The following is an 18,505-nucleotide window of genomic DNA, read 5'->3' as shown; positions in this document are numbered from 1 at the left end:
AAACAGATTTAAATCCACAGGATCGTTGAAGATCGCCCTTCATCACAGCTGTCGCACAGGAAGTGATGATTCATCCGGCCAATCAACGGACTGCAGTGTGTCTAGCTCCGCCCCTTTATGGTCAGATCGGTACGCATGGCACCCAAACAAAAGCCAATAAGAAAGTACGACGGGACAAAGATGTGACCACCACCAGCGAGCAGAACTCAACCTCGGAGGACGGCGCCCCGCCCCCTTGCCCCGCCCCCTCGCCGTGAGCTGTGTGTGTGAACCAGCAGGTCTCACCTTGGCCGTGGTGTAGTCCACCACCTTCTTGGTGGTGAGGTCACACTTGTTGCCGACCAGCAGCTTGTTGACGTTCTCGCTGGCGTAGCGGTCGATCTCCTGCAGCCACTGTTTGACGTTGTTGAAGGACTCCTGAGGACGGGAGACAAAACACGACGTTAGAGACGGAACGCCACGACAACAGACACCTTCAGGAACAAATACAGTCACAGCGTTAAAGCGTGGTCGATTCACGCGGTACGAGGGCGGGACACTGGCGTTCTCGCTGACACGTGGCGTTTGTAGCGTCCTGCACGCCGGTGACCCAGGGCCCGCCTCCTCAGCTCACATGGCGTCTTTGTCTCTCTGAGGACGAGCTGCTCATGTTGATGGAAAATACGATCTGGAGTCTTGACCTTTTATTTTGAAAGGTATCTGTCTGTGTGTCTTCTTTTTTGACTTCCTGTCTGGTTGATGTGTTCTGAGCAGCTTGGCGTGTGGCTGCAGCGTCCTGGGAGACGGACGGCGGCGCTCGCTGTGGAGGCAGGGAAAGACTCGGAGGGCGGTAAAGAAACGTTTGAAGTCATGTGGTTGGCGCCTCGCTCCTCCTGCTGATAATCCAAACACACCTCGTGTGGGCGTGGCGGTGAGTCAACAGGGCGTGGCGTCTCGTTCTGCCTGTGATGACACTTCTTACATCTGCAGAGCTCACTCCCTCACTGTGACGTGGGCGAGCTACAGCGTGACCTCTGAGGGCGAGGCGGCTCCGTGTCCTTTTATTAAACGGTCTTTAAACGGCGTCTGAGCGCTGCGCCGGGTCTCTGTGTGCCGGCCCCCTCTGACCTGACTCCTCCTCTTCCTTTCTCCGCCGCGTGGCGTTTCATGTCTCTGATGTCTCCTCTGAGTCGTCTCGCTTTATAAATAAACCTCTCCAGTCTTGTTTTTTTTTTAGTAAATAAGATATTAATAGATTTCATGTGACGTCACGCCGCCGCACGCTACAGACAAGTTATCAGTCTCCACCTTTAAAGTGAAATCAGCTGCTGAGACGAGCCCGGGTTCTTCTTCTTCTTCTGCACAATGTTTGACAGTAAACCCAGAGAGGAGGAGCCTGTGGACGCTGTGATGTTCACGGGGATTCTTCTGGAAATCTGAGCGTCGTATGAAGTGACGTTCTGGTGTTACGGTGAAAAGAGTGACCGTGCTAACTGATGACTTTCAGACTGAGAGCCTCCCAACAAACGCCTCTCTGTTCAGTCCTTCATCATTAAAAATACGCTTTAGACAGAGAGGCGTCCGTTAGCACACATCCGTTAGCACACATCCGTTAGCACACATCCGTTAGCTCACATCCGTTAGCACACATCCGTTAGCACACATCCGTTAGCACACATCCGTTAGCACACGGACACATTCAGGTGAAAGTCACCAGATGACACGGTCACACTTTAAACCGTAACACCGGAGAGCACTTTCACGTTTCTAGCAATATAGAAAAAGTTTCCCGAAACTCTCAGATTATCTTGCAGGCACAGTTTAGACTCCGCCTCCAGGGGGCGCTCAGACAAAACAAGAAAAGACGAGGATGAGGCAGGCGGGGAATCATGGGAGTGATTCTCTCTGCATGTTATTCAGGACATAAGAGGTTAAGATCATCGTTGTGGATACGGGAGAAGCACCGACCTGATCCGTCACGTCGTAGACGACGATGATGCCGTGAGCTCCTCTGTAGTAACTGGACGTGATGGTGCGGAAACGCTCCTGACCAGCCGTGTCCCACTGAAGAAGAAGAACACAAAGAAGAGTCAGTGCTGCAGACAGAGTCACCGTGTTATCGCTTCTTATCACCGCACGCTCTGCTTACAATCTGCAGTTTTATGGTCTTCCCGTCCAGCTCGATGGTCCTGATCTTGAAGTCCACGCCGATGGTGCTGATGTAGCTCTCTGTGTACGTGTCATCCTAACGAGAAAACAACACACATGAACGCGAGGCGGCTGAGAGGAAGATAGGACACCTGCAGGGTTATAAACCGTCGCAGCGCTGACGGGCAAGGAGAATAAAAACATAAAAAAAGTGTGTGTTACGTAAGAGCGGCTCAAACGCAGACACTTACTGCAAACCGGAGAAGGAGACAAGACTTTCCGACGCCAGAGTCACCGATCAGGAGCAGCTTGAATAAATAGTCACTGCGAGAGAAGAAGAAGAAGAAAGAAGTTAATGACAAATTATTCCAAAAACAACAGTGAGGCAACAATATTAACAGACTCATGCTCAGTTTCATTTCATAAAAGTTGGTGTGTTTAAGCCCTTCTAGCCTTCATACATGCAGGACGACCTAACCTTCTGACCTTCTGACCCCTGACAATGAAACGCGTGTTAAAGGTCACATTAATAAAATCCTCTTCACCATGTTCCTCTAACTCTAACATGTGTCTCCAGTCTGTCTCTACAAACCCCCCAGTGATGAGAAAAGTCCATCCTCTCCGTCTTCTGCCTGCTCAAACAGGCCGTTTGGAGATGTTCCCTTCATGACATCACAAAGGGCAGTAGCCCCTCCCCCAGGTGGGTGACACTCCCACAGCTAGGTGTTTGTTCTGCCCTCTGAGTCTGCCTTCTCACGTAAACAATAGGACATGGAGCCAGAAAGCAGCGAGTACACCCGAGCCCTTCCAGAGAGGGGGCGTGGTCAGACACAGCTCATTTACATATTTAAAGCTACAGACACAGAAACAGCCTGTTCTGAGCAGGGCTGAAATAGAGGGGTTTATAGACATGATCAAACACAGGATCAGAGTGGATTTAGAAACTTTACACGTTTTGAGGAGCTCCATGTTTCCGTCTGTTCATCATGAGTCTGAAAGTCTGTTTTTCTTCTTCACTGTAACTTTATTAAATGTCGCTCAGTGTCAGTTCTTGGTGAATATTTGGGAATAATATAACAAACATGACAGTCTGGACCTGCTCTCTTTACAAAGCTTTTTGTTATGTAATTAATTGACCCTCTACAAAGCTTTATTATTTTGATTCCCTATTTTCAGGTGTATTTTGGGTGTCACCTTGGAAACTGGGGGAACAGGTTGTGAAATATCCTTCCTGTTTACCTGACATTTAAAGAATCAAAAGACTTTTGTAAAGTAAAAACAGCACATGCATATATATATATACATATATGAGTCCATAATGTATTTATTCGTTAGGTTGTGTAACACATTACCTCACTAACTCCACATCGGGAGAAGATTTGGTAACTTCCTGTTTACGGTCGAAATAAAAACACTTAAATTAAAGTTAAACCACCTGTGAGGCATTCAGGTGTTTTTATTACTGTTTTAGTTTCCGTGTCCTCACCTGTCACCCCGTCTCTAACCGAGCAAACACCCTGAATAACAAAATCACAAACAGTGTCAGGTAACGCTACGTAGTGCTAGCTCCTCGGTTAGCATGCTAGCCGTTAGCCGCTTCTGTTACTCGTCCGATGCGCGAGCTGAAAAACATCGCAGCCGGACTACGGACAGTTCGTCGATTTAATCGGTGATATATCAATAAGAAACGGCTAAAAAAACGTGTTATGTGTTCAACATCAACGCTGTCACTCGACTGTGCGTACACCCGGCCAAAGCTCGATAAGCTAGCAGCGGAGACAAAGCAGCTGACGAGCTAACGTTAGCTTAACTTAGCTTAGCTTCCCCCAGCTAGCGCTGACAGCTCACCCTGACCTGTCAAAAAAAACCGACATCAAGATCCGCACTTACTATTCGGGATTCATCGTTGACTACAGGTGGTGAAGTGTCGTTCCTGTGAATGCAGCTGGATACCGTCGCTCTCTAACGCTGGCCTCAGAAAAATAAGATCCGTTTTTTTATTTGTCAAGAACTGGCTAAACTGGTTGTCGCAACCAGAACAGCGTAATCGAATCAAATATGGCTGTCAGCAAAACCTCACCCGGAAATACCAGCGCACTGGAAACATGGGGGTTGTAGTCTTTTAGCAATGGGCGTTTTCACAGCTCTTCATAGCGAAAACAACACGATTTGTAAAATACAAAAATGGAAGTTGAACGTAACTTTTCAAAGAAGGTTTCACTGCACAAAGTGAGCAGCGGGTTACAAGTACAATATGTAGGCTTCCATATTATTAAAATAATTAATATATATTTTTAATTATTAAGATTTATTGTCATTGAACAAGTACAACAAAATACTGTTAGAGCAATCCAATCCAAAAGATGATATGTCAAAGTATCAAAAATGATTAGTTATTAGTATTTAAATGTAGGCTTTTTAAGCCATTATTTTGTCATAACTTTATTTTTGCACCTTTCATGTTTGGACACTTTAATGACAATCACTTTAATCTGCATTTAAATTTGCATCCACACATCCACAATGTCTGTCTCCACGCCTTGTGCACTACCCCCACCTCAAACACCACTGTGCATGCATAAACAACAAATACTTCAAGCAGGTAAACACTCTTCACTTGTCATGCACCAATGTCTGTTTACAACTGCTCTGAGCTTCCTTAACTGTTCAAAAGCACATATATTTTATTTCCTGCACAAGTGATGTACATGTCTTTTTATGACTCCATTTTTTAATTACACAGATTTCATTCATAATTTGTTTATTTTTAATCTTGTTTTGAGTTTATTATATACAGAAGGGAGGGGGACAGTGGTTCTATGTATGTATGGATGGATGGATGTATGGATGGATGATGGACGGATGGATGTATGGATGGATGGATGGATGGATGGATGATGGACGGATGGACGGACGGACGGATGGACGGACGGACGGATGGACGGATGGACGGACGGATGGATGGACGTATAGACGTATGGATGGATGGACGGATGGACGGACGGACGGACGGACGGATGTATGGATGGACGGACGGACGGATGGATGGATGGATGTATGGATGGACGGATGTATCTTTTCTATGCAGCGGTCTGAGAGAGACAGGAAGAGACTGGACAGACGGGAGGGCCAGTTCAGTTCGTACTTGCCCTTTCCCACGTAAAGTTTGTGATCTTTATAAAAAAAAACCATGACGGTAAAATATGTAAGGAAACTCTGACCCATGCGTACGTACATTTTGGAGGCATGGTAAATTGGCGAAGTGTTAAGATGAAGCCTGCAGAGCTCCTTTATTCCGTCTACAGTCAGTCTATTTAACAGCATCATCACATGACTTTAATAATCTTCATCACAATCAGTTATTCTACACACTGTGTGTGTACTGAATTCCCACTAGGGGGCAGTAATAGCCAAGTGAATGAGGCAAAATAGGGCACTACTAAATCAAACTAAACATTGTTTCTTTGACGAGAACTGTCCTCTCTCTCAAGTGCAAGTGTGTGTATACACACACACATGAATATATATGTGTATGTATATATGTATATATACACATATATAGTGCAAGTGTAGATAGATAGATAGATAGATAGATAGATAGATAGATAGATAGATAGATAGATAGATAGATAGATAGATAGATAGATAGATAGATAGATAGATAGATAGATAGTGGTTCCTACGAAAATTCACCTCTGGGATTTTGGATCATTGCTGAAAATAATCTCTGTGTCAGACGTTTCTGATGTGTAGCTGTTTAGTTCAGCAGGATAATCTTTACAGATGAACATCATGTTTATGAAGTTTGAAGAGTTAATGCAGCCCAGAGAAGTAAAAAGCTAACGTTATGCTGCAAGCTAACTACACCGCGGTCGGTTTATTTTGATGTCACGACCGTTATGCTTCATTGATCTAATCAGCGGATTTGACAAGCTAGCTAAACGTTAGCTTAATAAGTTGTTTATTAACCTAATATTTACAAGAACATTGAAAAACATGACTAGAGGCTGTAAGGAGGATTAGGGAGAGAGTTCCCGGCGTGATGACGTTTAATGTCTCCATGACAACCACTGTAGTTTCAGCTAGCTACTTGTTAGCAACTGCCATTTATACTTAGCGTAAAAACTTTAAAATTCACAACTGGGGTCTTTGCTAACGTAGTTTATCTCGCCTAACAAAACGTCTACATTTCTTCAGCTTGTGTTAACCACAGACACATTCAAAATCCACATTGACTTTTAGAAGTTAGAACCCATGGCGCTAACATGCTAACTCACGTCCTGGTTTTTAGAACACAAAACTATACTAGTCGATTTAACAGGAAGCTTCTCATAACTTTTAGTCAACCCACTTGCAGGAATTACTGCTATGCCTTTTTATGATGTCTAGGGAGGGGCGGCGCTGCCTCTACCTGCAACTGTGCCGAAAAGGATTAGAGCCAGACATGAGAGAAATGAATCAGAAGAGAAGGAAGAGTTTTTGTCGTCATGTACTTAGAAACAATAGTGGAAATGTTTCTCTCCACATTCAAACAATCTTTACAAGTTCATAGAAGACAACTCACATCCAAGATTTTTTCCATCCCTTTTATTTCTTCCAATAAACATAGAAAAACAGAATCTAGTATAATCACAAGAAATCAGAAACCCCTTTTTTTTGCCCCCTGGGGCAACAAACTTTATGTAATCAGACAGTTTCAGCGAGGCCCAAGAGGACAGATGATCAGAGGGGCAGAGTTTTCACCTCCTTCATTAAGACTAGGACTGAAGTAAGGGAAGAGTTTCTCAGTGAAGGAGCAGTCTGTAAAGGAGTAGATCAGAGCTGCAGAGTCCACGTCATAAAAGGAGACCAGACCCTCCTCATAATCCACAAACACCCCCACCTTCTCAGGAGGACTCTTCAGAGACAGACGGACTGGAGGGCCAGCACAGGCTCTGTACTCATTTCCATTTCTCAAATATATAATCCAGAAATCTTTCTTAAGACTGGCTGTGACTAATCCCTTCCTGTTGATGGACTCTCTGACCACTCCTAAATCCCAATCAGTCTTTCCTTTAACCTGAACCTCAAAGTAAAATCTGCCTGAAGAGAAACTCTGCTTTCCTAAAACACCAACACAAAGAGAGAATCTCTGTGGGTTGTTGGGTAGATTCTTCCTCACATCACTATCATGAACTTGTTTCCCATCATCAGACAGGATGAGATCAGGATGAGCTGTATCAGGATCAAGAGTTACATCCACATCATACTGCTGGACTCTCTTCAGCTCAGCTTGATCCAACTTCTTCATCTCTTCACTGAGAGTCTCCTCCAGCTGAGCCACAGCTTTCCTCACAGTCCCCTCATAAAGTGGTTGACAGACATGAACCTCTGTCCAGTCTTTGGTGGGTGGAGCAGAGTTAACAGACTGGACTGTCTGGATTAGATGGAGGTGGTCTTCAGAGCGTGAGAGCTGCTGCACATCAGTGCTCCTCTTCATCAGCTCACAGATTTCCTGCTCCAGCTCTTTGATGAAAGCGTCGGCCTGTTTCTCTGTTGTTTTCAGCTTCTTTTCCATCGTGTGGATGAACTCGGCCTGGCCTCTCTCAACAGACTCCTTCAGAGCGGTGAAGACTCGAACACCTTCTGCCATCTCTCTGTCTGCATCGTCCTTACTGAGGTCCACTGAGTGTTTGATCTCCTGAATCTTCACTCGTCTTTTCTGGATCATCTGCTGAATGTCAGCCTCTGTCTCCTGCAGCTCTGCCTTCTTTTCTTCATATTCTTCTTTCAGAGCTTTGTCTCTGAACTGACCGACCATCTCAGAGAACAAAGCGTTGACCCTCAGTTTAGGTCTTTTAGTAAAAGCTTCATTACAGATTGGACAGCTGTACTGGTCGCTGGTGTTCCAGTGTTTGGTGATGCAGGTTTTGCAGAAGTTGTGTCCACATGGTATGGTGACAGGATCATTGAACACATCCAGACAGATGGAGCAGAGAAAGTGATCCTCAGACTGATGATAGTTTGCAGCAGCCATATCAAAATAAAAGTCTGTTGGGGAAATAAGGAATTTCAGTCATTGGCAAAACCTCCCCTGTTAAAGGTTACCTTCTTCTAGAAACAAAGGACCCATGAAGAAATCTATGGAGTGCAGAAACTCAACAGGTGATCAGCTGTACTCACCTCCGTCAGTCGGACAAGCTTGTGAAGTTTAGCACGAAGATTGTATAAATTGCTTTGAAGAAACAGAGAGAGTTATCTGCGTCTCGTCAACACCCTGACTGAGCTTCCTGCTCGACTTACTTTAAGCTTGTCTCTTTTATTGTTTACTTTGTTGTGCTGTTGACTTTCCTGTTTGACTGTTTTCTAACCTTTGTTTGTTTATAAACGTGAAGCTCACTGTTTGCTCTTAACAACCCAAGACAGGAACCGTTGATGTCCTTAAATGCATTCAACAGAATCTTATATATTTCTAGACCTTCTACTTGTATGTCATGTTTAAGATCTACGACCACATTTCACCCCCCGGATTATTGAAGAGGACATATTATCCCCCTTTCCCACCTTTTCAAACAGTCCCTGTGTGCTCTAAATAAAACACCTGTGTTTCTGAGCTTTGGTCCAAATATAACATGAATCAAGCAGCAGAGGAGGTTTGTGACCCTGTAGAAACCAGCTCTCTCTGAACGCTCCGTTTTGGTGTGTGTCTCTTTAAATAGATACATGTGTGATACATTAGTTACAATACACACCCGCTGTCCCCCTCCCCTCTGAATACAATAATCCCCAAACAAGATTTAGCAGCCCCTATGTGACTAAGAGTAAACATAATTACAGGTTAAACCTGTGCAGTTAGCATTAGCATTAGACTTAAAACTTATATAGCATAATGTACATAACCTGTGAAGGAGAGAAAAACATGTGCTGATTAAAAGAGACCTGTAAACAGTTAAAGAGCCTTAGAAACAAAGTGCTGACCTTCTAGAAACTAGTTCCATGTGCATGTACAGAGGTGTTTGAGGTAGTGCCAGAGGTGTGAGTACAGTCATTAAACAGTCAATGCAGGGATGCAGACTGGGCCATTAAAGTGCTCAGCAACATAAAGGAGCAGGGATTAGCATTAAGTGTCCAAAACAATAAGGTGAAACCAGGAGTGATTAGGGTGATTGCCATTAAAGTACCCAACTATTGAGGAGCAGATTAGCACGAAGTGTCAAAGACAATAGAGTGAAATGCAATGACCCCGCCCCCTGAGTTTTCCCCAGTAGACTCCTATCCATTGCTCCTTCACTAGAGAGAATAAAAATGCAGAACCAAACAGAAATTGCTTTGAAGAAACAGAGAGAGTCCTCTGCTTCTCGTCAACACTCTCACTCTCACTACTTTAAGCTCGTCCCTTTTATTATTTACTTTGTTTTGCTGTTAGACTTTCCTGTTTGACTAACCTTTCTTTGTGTTTAACGTGAGGCTCCCTGATGACTGTTGAGATTCCAAGACAGGAACCTTTAATGTCATCGTAATGGAAAATTTTACACTACGTGTACTATACATGTCTCATATAATCTGTCATATAAATGTGTTAAAATGTCTCCGAACACTGCATGTACAGTACTTCGACCGATTGTACACTGCCAAGTAAACAGTTATCGTGTTGTGACATGATAAGGAAGAGATCTGGAATGTATAAAGAATCACGTTTTCCTTTTCTCGTGGCCTTTTTCTCTCCACACCGTATGAGAGAACAAGCCTTTCGACCGCTGATTCTGCCTTTGAATAAATACTCACTGAGACCAGATCGATCTTGAAGTTTTTTTATTGAATAGATCTCCTCACTCTTTGATAAAAGGAACATTCTACAACATCATAAAATGGATTCAACAGAATCTCATATTTTATATATATTTCTAGTCTTTCTACCCTTACATTGTGTTCCACGAGCAAACGTTAGCTTAGCTTCCCCCGTCTAACGCTGACAGCTCACCCGGCCCTTCAAATATGGCTGTCAGCCAAAACTTAACCCGGAAATACCAGCGCACTGGAATCATGGGGGTTGTAGTTTTTTGGCAATGGGCGTTTTCACTGTATTCTAACCTTTAGTTGTTCCAGTGAGGCTCACTGTTGACTATTCAGAACCCAAGACAGGAATCTTGAATGTCAACAAATTGATTCAACAGAATCTTATATATTTCTAGACTTTTAACTTATATCGTGTTTAAGATCTACTGTTACTAACACATTTCACCTTCCAGATTATTAAAGAGGATGTATTGTCTCCCTTTCCCACCTTTTCAAACAGTCCCTGTGTGCTCTAAATAAAACACCTGTGTTTCTGAGCTTTGGTCCAAATATAACATGAATCAAGCAGCAGAGGAGGTTTGTGACCCTGTAGAAACCAGCTCTCCCTGACTGATCTGTTTTGGTGTGTGTGTCTCTTTAAATGCAATAAGCCCCGCCCCCTGAGTTTTCCAAGTAGAGAGGATAAAAATGCCGTAACTGCTCCAAAGTTTAGCTCTAGGCTGGAGATGGAGTCCATGGGTGAAGATACCAGGAGAGGGGAGGGGATTTTATCTTTTACCAGAATCCCACTGTGACATCACAAGGAGAGCACATTTAAAACGGAGCATTTTTCTCTGTGTAGTCAGACTTCTGTAGACCACAAACAAACGACTGGATGGATTTATTTCACATGTTGTGGGTCAGTAGACTCTTGCCAGTATGTCACCTTTTATGTGTTTCTGATTCTGACGCTCTTCGATTCAGCTTTTATTCTGAAGGATTTTCCCGACGGAAATAGCAGTTGCGCTGTTTCCGTTGTGTTAGTTAGCTTGAAGTTAGCTGGTGTGCAGGCAGAGGGGAGGCGTCTGCTGAATTCAGGGAACAGAAATGGACAGTCAAGGGAGAAAGGTGGTAGTTTGTGACAACGGAACAGGGGTGAGTAGTGAGTGTGGACGACACGGTTAAATGTCCCGGATGTTTACTTTAAAAAAAAAGGAAACGAATGGAAGTGTAGAAACAGGAAGTGACAGGGGATGCTAACGCGCTAGCTCTCCTGGCTGGGCAGGAATGTGTCTGTCAGCTGGACTCAGCTCATTCATGATGATGAGCAGCACACACGCTGCATTGTTTATATCTTTTATGTTGTTATTGTAACGTTCAATGAAGCCCGGCTTCGACAGGAAAAAGCGAAGTGAGCCAGTGCGCATGCGTGAGGCTTTGATTGAGGAAGTGGAGGCAGTTCTTCCATGTAAGGAAACTTGTCAAATCTGCTGAATGAAGCCCTGACTGACAGGAAGTAGACTCAGCTCTGCTTCTTCACAGCAAACACTCGACGGCTTCAAAAAGTGCTGAAGCTTAAAAATAAAACACAAATAAAAGAAGAGGAGAGAGTCCATAAGAAATACTTTAAATACTTTACTCTCTTCCTGTGTGATCAATCAGCCAATCAGAGAGCTGCTCTCTTCCTGTGTGATCATGAAGGAAACCTGCTGTGTTGAAGCTTCTCTGACAACAATGCAGCAGCCAGTATGTCCTCCTTCTAACTTTAGATTCTGCTCCTGAATGCTCTGGATCTGATTGGACCAGAGAAGGTAGGCGGGGCTTTGAAGGCCGTTTTGGACGCCCCTGGGTTTGCCAGATATGAGAGCAGTTATCAGGTGAACAGGTGTTGCAGCGATGGAAGCGGGCAGTGGAACTGCTTCAGATAGAAGTGATTGTACCCGAGCTAAAAAGCCTCTGCATGTTTCTAATAAGCTCCAGCAGCAGAAAGCTGCTCAAACTAGGATCAATGTTGGAGATGAAACATGGAGAGAGGTTAGAACGCAGAAAGCTTTACAGACCCATGCAGAGCTGGCTAAACACTGAAGCTACAGTGTCCACCACATGCAGAGCTGGCTAAACACTGAAGCTACAGTGTCCACCACATGCAGAGCTGTGTGAGAGGAGGGGGCGGAGCCAGCTCTCTGTGATGATTAGAGTTTAGACTGCAGTACTCATTTTAAACACTAGGGGGCGGAGCTACATACTGCTCCTTTAAGAAAAGCTCTGGTATCCTGAAACATTCTTCATCTTCTTGTTTTTTATTCCTCTGTAGTTCGTGAAGTGCGGCTATGCAGGATCCAACTTCCCCGAGCACATTTTCCCGGCGCTGGTCGGCCGGCCGATCATCCGCTCCACCGCTAAAGTCGGCAACATTGAAATCAAGGTAAGCTAGTAGATAAATGATCCTCTGTGCTGGTCCAAAGTGAGCCCGTCAGTCTGATGACCTGTGATCTGGTGCAGGACCTGATGGTGGGCGACGAGGCCAGCGAGCTGCGCTCCATGCTGGAGGTGAACTACCCGATGGAGAATGGCATCGTGAGGAACTGGGACGACATGAAGCACCTGTGGGACTACACGTTCGGCCCCGAGAAACTCAACATCACCTCACGAGACTGCAAGATCCTGCTGACCGAGCCGCCCATGAACCCCATGAAGAACCGCGAGAAGATCATCGAGGTGAGCGGGGACGCCCAGGTGTTCTGGGTGGTTTCACGTTATTACGGACCTGGGTAACAGATCTGAGCGTGAGACCCCAGAGTCCGCTTCGTTTGATCTGCTGGTTAACGGACGCTCTTGGTTTCTCCTGTCAGGTGATGTTTGAGACGTACCAGTTCACGGGAGTTTATATCGCCATCCAGGCCGTCCTCACGCTCTACGCTCAAGGTGCGTTGTAACGTGTCAGAGCTGCTGTGGCTTCAGGGTCGATGCGGTCCGATAACCACACGAGTTGTTTTTCCCGCCCTTTTCTTCCATCAGGACTGCTGACCGGCGTGGTGGTGGACTCCGGCGACGGCGTGACTCACATCTGTCCCGTGTACGAAGGTTTCTCTCTGCCACATCTGACCCGCCGTCTGGACATCGCAGGAAGGGACATCACACGCTACCTCATCAAGGTGAGCCGCAGGCCGAGGTCGTCGAAGGTCAAGTTCACTTTTCCATGACACGCGTTGTTTGTATTTTTATTAAGATTTGCTTTGAGGCTTTTATTTTGAAAGGATAAAGTCAGAAACCAGAGAGAGGAAGTATTTATGTGATGTCACCAGGTCAGTGTGTGATGTCACCAGGTCAGTGTGTGATGTCATCAGGTCAGTGTGTGATGTCACCAGGTCAGTGTGTGATGTCACCAGGTCAGTGTGATGTCACCAGGTCAGTGTGTGATGTCATCAGGTCAGTGTGTGATGTCATCAGGTCAGTGTGTGATGTCATCAGGTCAGTGTGTGATGTCATCAGGTCAGTGTGTGATGTCATCAGGTCAGTGTGTGATGTCACCAGGTCAGTGTGTGATGTCATCAGGTCAGTGTGTGATGTCACCAGGTCAGTGTGTGATGTCATCAGGTCAGTGTGTGATGTCACCAGGTCAGTGTGTGATGTCATCAGGTCAGTGTGATGTCACCAGGTCAGTGTGATGTCACCAGGTCAGTGTGTGATGTCACCAGGTCAGTGTGTGATGTCATCAGGTCAGTGTGTGATGTCATCAGGTCAGTGTGTGATGTCACCAGGTCAGTGTGTGATGTCATCAGGTCAGTGTGTGATGTCACCAGGTCAGTGTGTGATGTCATCAGGTCAGTGTGTGATGTCACCAGGTCAGTGTGTGATGTCATCAGGTCAGTGTGTGATGTCACCAGGTCAGTGTGTGATGTCATCAGGTCAGTGTGTGATGTCACCAGGTCAGTGTGTGATGTCATCAGGTCAGTGTGTGATGTCACCAGGTCAGTGTGATGTCACCAGGTCAGTGTGTGATGTCATCAGGTCAGTGTGTGATGTCACCAGGTCAGTGTGTGATGTCACCAGGTCAGTGTGTGATGTCATCAGGTCACTGTGTGATGTCACCAGGTCAGTGTGTGATGTCACCAGGTCAGTGTGTGATGTCATCAGGTCAGTGTGTGATGTCACCAGGTCAGTGTGTGATGTCACCAGGTCAGTGTGTGATGTCATCAGGTCAGTGTGTGATGTCACCAGGTCAGTGTGTGATGTCATCAGGTCACTGTGTGATGTCACCAGGTCAGTGTGTGATGTCACCAGGTCAGTGTGAGATGTCACCAGGTCAGTGTGTGATGTCATCAGGTCACTGTGTGATGTCACCAGGTCAGTGTGTGATGTCACCAGGTCAGTGTGAGATGTCACCAGGTCAGTGTGTGATGTCATCAGGTCAGTGTGTGATGTCATCATGTGTTCGTCCAATAGCTGCTGCTGCTGCGTGGTTACGCCTTCAACCACTCGGCGGACTTTGAGACGGTGAGGATGATGAAGGAGAAGCTTTGCTACGTGGGCTACAACATCGAGCAGGAGCAGAAGCTGGCGCTGGAGACGACCGTGCTGGTCGAGTCGTACACGGTCAGTTGTTCTTCTCTGCTCGCCATGCGGCGCTCAGCGTTTTGAACGAGGTCATGATGTCGTGTTTGTGCAGCTCCCAGACGGGCGCGTGATAAAGGTGGGAGGGGAGCGCTTCGAAGCCCCCGAGGCGCTGTTTCAACCGCACCTCATCAACGTGGAGGGAGTGGGCGTGGCCGAGCTGCTCTTTAACACCATCCAGGCCGCCGACATCGACACCAGGTGAGCGATCACACCTCAAATCACGCCGATGAGGTCATCAGCTGTGTCATCACGCGTGGTTCTGTCTCTCTCACCAGGTCCGAGTTCTACAAACACATCGTCCTGTCCGGAGGATCCACCATGTACCCCGGCCTGCCGTCCCGCCTGGAGCGGGAGCTGAAGCAGCTGTACCTGGAGCGCGTGCTGAAGGGAGACGTCGACAAGCTATCGGTGAGTTCACCTCCACGCCGAAGACGGCGAGAAAACACGAGTCAGCGACTTTCCGCTTGGTTCTGATCTGACACCAGATCCTGTTGTGGTCTCGACGGAGCTTCGATCCTCACCTGAGGTCATGACCTCTGGGTGGTGATACAAGCGGCTAAAATGAGTTTCCTCTGGACTCGGCCTTAGAGAGGGGGAGGAGCTTAGACATTCAGAGGGTTCAGACCCCTTCTGGTCGCCTCCCTTTGCAGGTCTTCCGAGTGCGAGGTAGACCCAGAGCCCGGTTCTTCTGAGTTCTGGGTTTGAGAGTATTTAGATGTTTTCAAAGACTGAAAGAATATTTCGGAGATCTCCTGATCGTGTGCAGTTAGCTGGCTCGCCACTAGAGGGTGCTAAAGCCCGGTCTCGTGTGGACCAGGTGAAAACACTCCGAGGTTATATTAAATCTCTGCTGCTCTTTTTTTTTTTTTTTTTTTCAATCACAGAAATTCAAGATCCGGATAGAGGACCCGCCTCGCCGTAAGCACATGGTGTTCCTGGGCGGCGCCGTGCTGGCCGACATCATGAAGGACAAGGACAACTTCTGGATGACGCGGGACGAGTACCAGGAGAAAGGGACCCGCGTGCTGGAGAAGCTCGGAGTCACCGTCAGATAAAACAGGAACTAAAACAAAAACACTCCCCCCCCCGCCCCCCCCCCCCACGACGAGTCCCCGCCCCCGCCGCCCGCCGATACCCACGCAACGCTCGCCATGAAGTCTACGGAGGGACGCTCTTTGCCTCACAAAGCAAAGAGGGGAGGATGGATGGAGTTTGGGGTGAGGCGTGTGAAAGCAGCGTTTGACCCCAGAACAACAGAGCCGAGTTTAAAGGAGCAGCGCCACATTTTTTGGAAACGTGCACGTAAGATGATGAGAATGACATCATCTCTCATTGGTGCGAGGAGACGGTTAGCTTAGCATTAAAACCAGCTGAAACGGCCCGAGTCAACCAGAACATCCCTACATAAGTCTGTATTTTATTTTGAAGGTCCTTACATAAATCTGTATTTTATTTTGAAGGTCCCTACATAAGTTTGTATTTTATTTTGAAGGTCCCTACATAAGTCTGTATTTTATTTTGAAGGCCCCTACACAAGTCTGTATTTTATTTTGAAGGAAGAAGCTGCTGACTCTACCTTTATTTGACCTTCTTGGAGTGTTTGTGGTGGTCTTGTTTCACACACTTCCTGTTTCTCTGAAGTTGACCCAGAAGACCTTTCATGATGTTTTAATTTTTCTGTCACATTCAGTTCTTTCAAAACAAGATTTTAAACTCGGTGACCCGGGAGGAAGTGAAACCACAGTCCCGCTCCTCGCCACACGATGCTCCTTCCTGTTTCCCCTCCACTCACGCTCTGCTCGCTTCTCTCGCTCGTTTTTTTTATTTCTCTCTCTCCCTCTCTCTCTGTCTCTCTCTGTCTCTCTCTCTCGCTCTCTCTCTCTCTCTCTCTCTCTCTCTCTCTCTCTCTCTCTCTCTCTCTCTCTGTCTCTCTCTCTCTCGCTCTCTCTGTCTCTCTCTCTCTCTCTCTCTCTCTCTCTCTCTCTCTCTCTCTCTCTCTCTCTCTCTCTCTCTCTCTCTCTCTCTCCTTAACCATGATTGTTCTCCTGTATCATTCCCGCCGCTCACACAGGATCGTCTTCTGCTCTCCACAGCTCACTTTACTCTGTGAAGTGTGAACCGAGGGATCAGCTGGTCCTGCTGGTCCTGCTGGTCCGGCTGGTCCTGCTGGTCCTGGTTCAGACGTTAGGGACCAAAAACCTGTTTAAGGAGGAAGTCCATGTTCAGGGGAGCAGGAGAAGAGGAGGATTTGGACTGTGAGCGATCTCATTGGCCTGGACGTTGTCCTGTGACCTTTAACCAATGAGATCGATCTCTCTCTCTCTCTCTCTCTCTCTCTCTCTCTCTCTCTGTCTCTCTCTCTCTCTCCTCCCCCCCTCCTCCTCCTCCTCTTCGTCTCCACACACACACACACACACACACACACACACACACACACACACACACACAGTGCCAAGTGCAGCTCTTCTTTGCTGGGTCTTTTTTTTCGGTCGTTTTTGTACGTTTTGTTTTTGTCGTAAATGCCAAACAGCTGATTGAAATAAAGCAAAGTGATTTGTAGACGCCTGGTGTCCTCGTGTCTTCTTGTCTTCTTGTCCTCGTGTCTTCTTGTCCTCGTGTCTTCTTGTCCTTGTGTCTTCTTGTCCTCGTGTCTTCTTGTTCTCGTGTCTTCTTGTTCTCGAGGACTTCTACGGGATTGTGATGCGTTCATGAGACAGGTCTCTGATTCGCTGCCTGACTTGACGTCAGAATCGTCTCCTCCTTCTTTCATCCTGTTTGTTGTTTCAACATTCAGACTTCATGAACTGAAACCACGTGAACACACTGAAGTCGGAAGAACGACTTCCCAACCCGGAAACTGGGAACAATCCGAGCAGCACCTGAACGCATCGTTAAAGACGGCCGTCAGGAAGAGGCAGTTAGAAAGGTTCATGTTTTCAGCTCGGGAGACGCACACTTTAATCCATCAGGAAAACGATCCAAATGTTCTGTAACGTAGATCCGAAGAACCTGTGAGAATGTTCTGCAAAGACACAGAAACTAAACACAAAGATGTGCGAGTGTTCCAGCCTGTCGAGCATGGCCGACGGTGTTTCATGTTGGCTGCTCAGAGAGAGAGAGAGAGAGAGAGAACCATGACCGACCACCAGAGGGAGCCAAAGCCCTGAAACAGAAGCAGAACAGCAGTCCCAGACAGAGGAAACACACCTGTTACAGGGCTGTCACAGTGCATGCACCTGAGGGACAGATGTGGAGTGTAACATAAAAAAAACAGAGTTTGACATTTGGAAAGTTTCAGTTTTATTTGAGGTGAGAAACGCTGGAGACACTCCTGCAGCTTCTGTGATTTAGATTGATTTAAACAAACGTGTTAAGATTAACCTTTTAAAGGAGCAGTCTGTCACTCTGCCCCCTAGTGTTTAAAATGAGTACTGCAGTCTAAACTCTAATCATCACAGAGAGCTGTCTGGCTCCGCCCCCTCCTCTCACACAGCTCTGCATGTGGTGGACACTGTAGCTTCAGTGTTTAGCCAGCTCTGCATGTGGTGGACACTGTAGCTTCAGTGTTTAGCCAGCTCTGCATGTGGTGGACACTGTAGCTTCAGTGTTTAGCCAGCTCTGCATGTGGTGGACACTGTAGCTTCAGTGTTTAGCCAGCTCTGCATGTGGTGGACACTGTAGCTTCAGTGTTTAGCCAGCTCTGCATGTGGTGGACACTGTAGCTTCAGTGTTTAGCCAGCTCTGCATGTGGTGGACACTGTAGCTTCAGTGTTTAGCCAGCTCTGCATGTGGTGGACACTGTAGCTTCAGTGTTTAGCCAGCTCTGCATGTGGTGGACACTGTAGCTTCAGTGTTTAGCCAGCTCTGCATGTGGTGGACACTGTAGCTTCAGTGTTTAGCCAGCTCTGCATGTTGGTGGACACTGTAGCTTCAGTGTTTAGCCAGCTCTGCATGGGTCTGTAAAGCTTTCTGCGTTCTAACCTCTCTCCATGTTCAATCCTGTTAT

The 18,505-nt window shown here is 46.5% G+C and overlaps 3 protein-coding genes across 4 annotated transcripts; 1 reads left to right on the top strand and 2 right to left on the bottom strand.

Moving 5' to 3' along the window:
- Nucleotides 1-85: 85 nt before the first annotated feature.
- Nucleotides 86-4,228, bottom strand: LOC306820731 (ras-related protein ORAB-1-like). Its single transcript, XM_079338673.1, has 6 exons — nt 4,018-4,228; nt 2,379-2,451; nt 2,129-2,224; nt 1,948-2,043; nt 194-417; nt 86-101 (listed from the first exon to the last, which is right to left on the bottom strand). Coding segments are annotated over exons 1-6 (504 nt in total). The 5' UTR covers nt 4,032-4,228; the 3' UTR covers nt 86-100.
- A 2,595-nt stretch (nt 4,229-6,823) lies between these two features.
- Nucleotides 6,824-8,143, bottom strand: LOC306819964 (E3 ubiquitin-protein ligase TRIM21-like; the record flags this gene model as incomplete). Its single annotated transcript, XM_079337591.1, has 1 exon — nt 6,824-8,143. One exon carries the CDS (start codon nt 8,141-8,143, stop codon nt 6,824-6,826), a length of 1,320 nt encoding a protein of 439 aa, XP_079193717.1.
- Nucleotides 8,144-10,665: 2,522 nt separating this feature from the next.
- On the top strand, nt 10,666-17,060 carry actr2a (actin related protein 2a). 2 transcript variants are annotated; one of them, XM_079338403.1, is made up of 11 exons: nt 10,666-10,801; nt 12,197-12,307; nt 12,385-12,600; nt 12,735-12,807; nt 12,901-13,037; nt 14,329-14,478; nt 14,552-14,697; nt 14,775-14,907; nt 15,384-15,716; nt 15,757-15,801; nt 15,885-17,060. In XM_079338403.1, the coding sequence occupies exons 1-9, from the start codon at nt 10,778-10,780 to the stop codon at nt 15,552-15,554; spliced, it is 1,161 nt and encodes a 386-aa protein (XP_079194529.1). In that variant the 5' UTR covers nt 10,666-10,777; the 3' UTR covers nt 15,555-15,716; nt 15,757-15,801; nt 15,885-17,060. The 2 variants fall into 2 exon arrangements, with proteins under 2 accessions (XP_079194529.1, XP_079194528.1); XM_079338402.1 differs by lacking the exon at nt 10,666-10,801 and adding an exon at nt 10,892-11,037.
- Nucleotides 17,061-18,505: the final 1,445 nt, after the last annotated feature.

The sequence above is a fragment of the Symphodus melops genome (genome assembly GCF_947650265.1).
Source record: "Symphodus melops genome assembly, chromosome: 2".
In the NCBI taxonomy this organism is placed as follows: Eukaryota; Metazoa; Chordata; class Actinopteri; order Labriformes; family Labridae; genus Symphodus; species Symphodus melops.
Note: the sequence above shows the minus strand (reverse complement) of the source record. Positions and strands in the feature narration are given on the sequence as shown.

Bases quoted from the DNA above. Each gene is read 5' to 3' on its own strand.
- LOC306820731 (XM_079338673.1), bottom strand. The intron at 2,225-2,378 runs GTAAGTGTCTGC...TTTTCTCGTTAG, and splicing joins GTCTCCTTCTCCGGTTTGCA to GATGACACGTACACAGAGAG. The intron at 2,044-2,128 runs GTAAGCAGAGCG...CTTCTTCTTCAG, and splicing joins AGACCATAAAACTGCAGATT to TGGGACACGGCTGGTCAGGA.
- actr2a (XM_079338402.1), top strand. From the start codon at position 10,990: ATGGACAGTCAAGGGAGAAAGGTGGTAGTTTGTGACAACGGAACAGGG. The intron at 14,479-14,551 runs GTCAGTTGTTCT...GTGTTTGTGCAG, and splicing joins TGCTGGTCGAGTCGTACACG to CTCCCAGACGGGCGCGTGAT. The intron at 14,698-14,774 runs GTGAGCGATCAC...CTCTCTCACCAG, and splicing joins GCCGCCGACATCGACACCAG to GTCCGAGTTCTACAAACACA.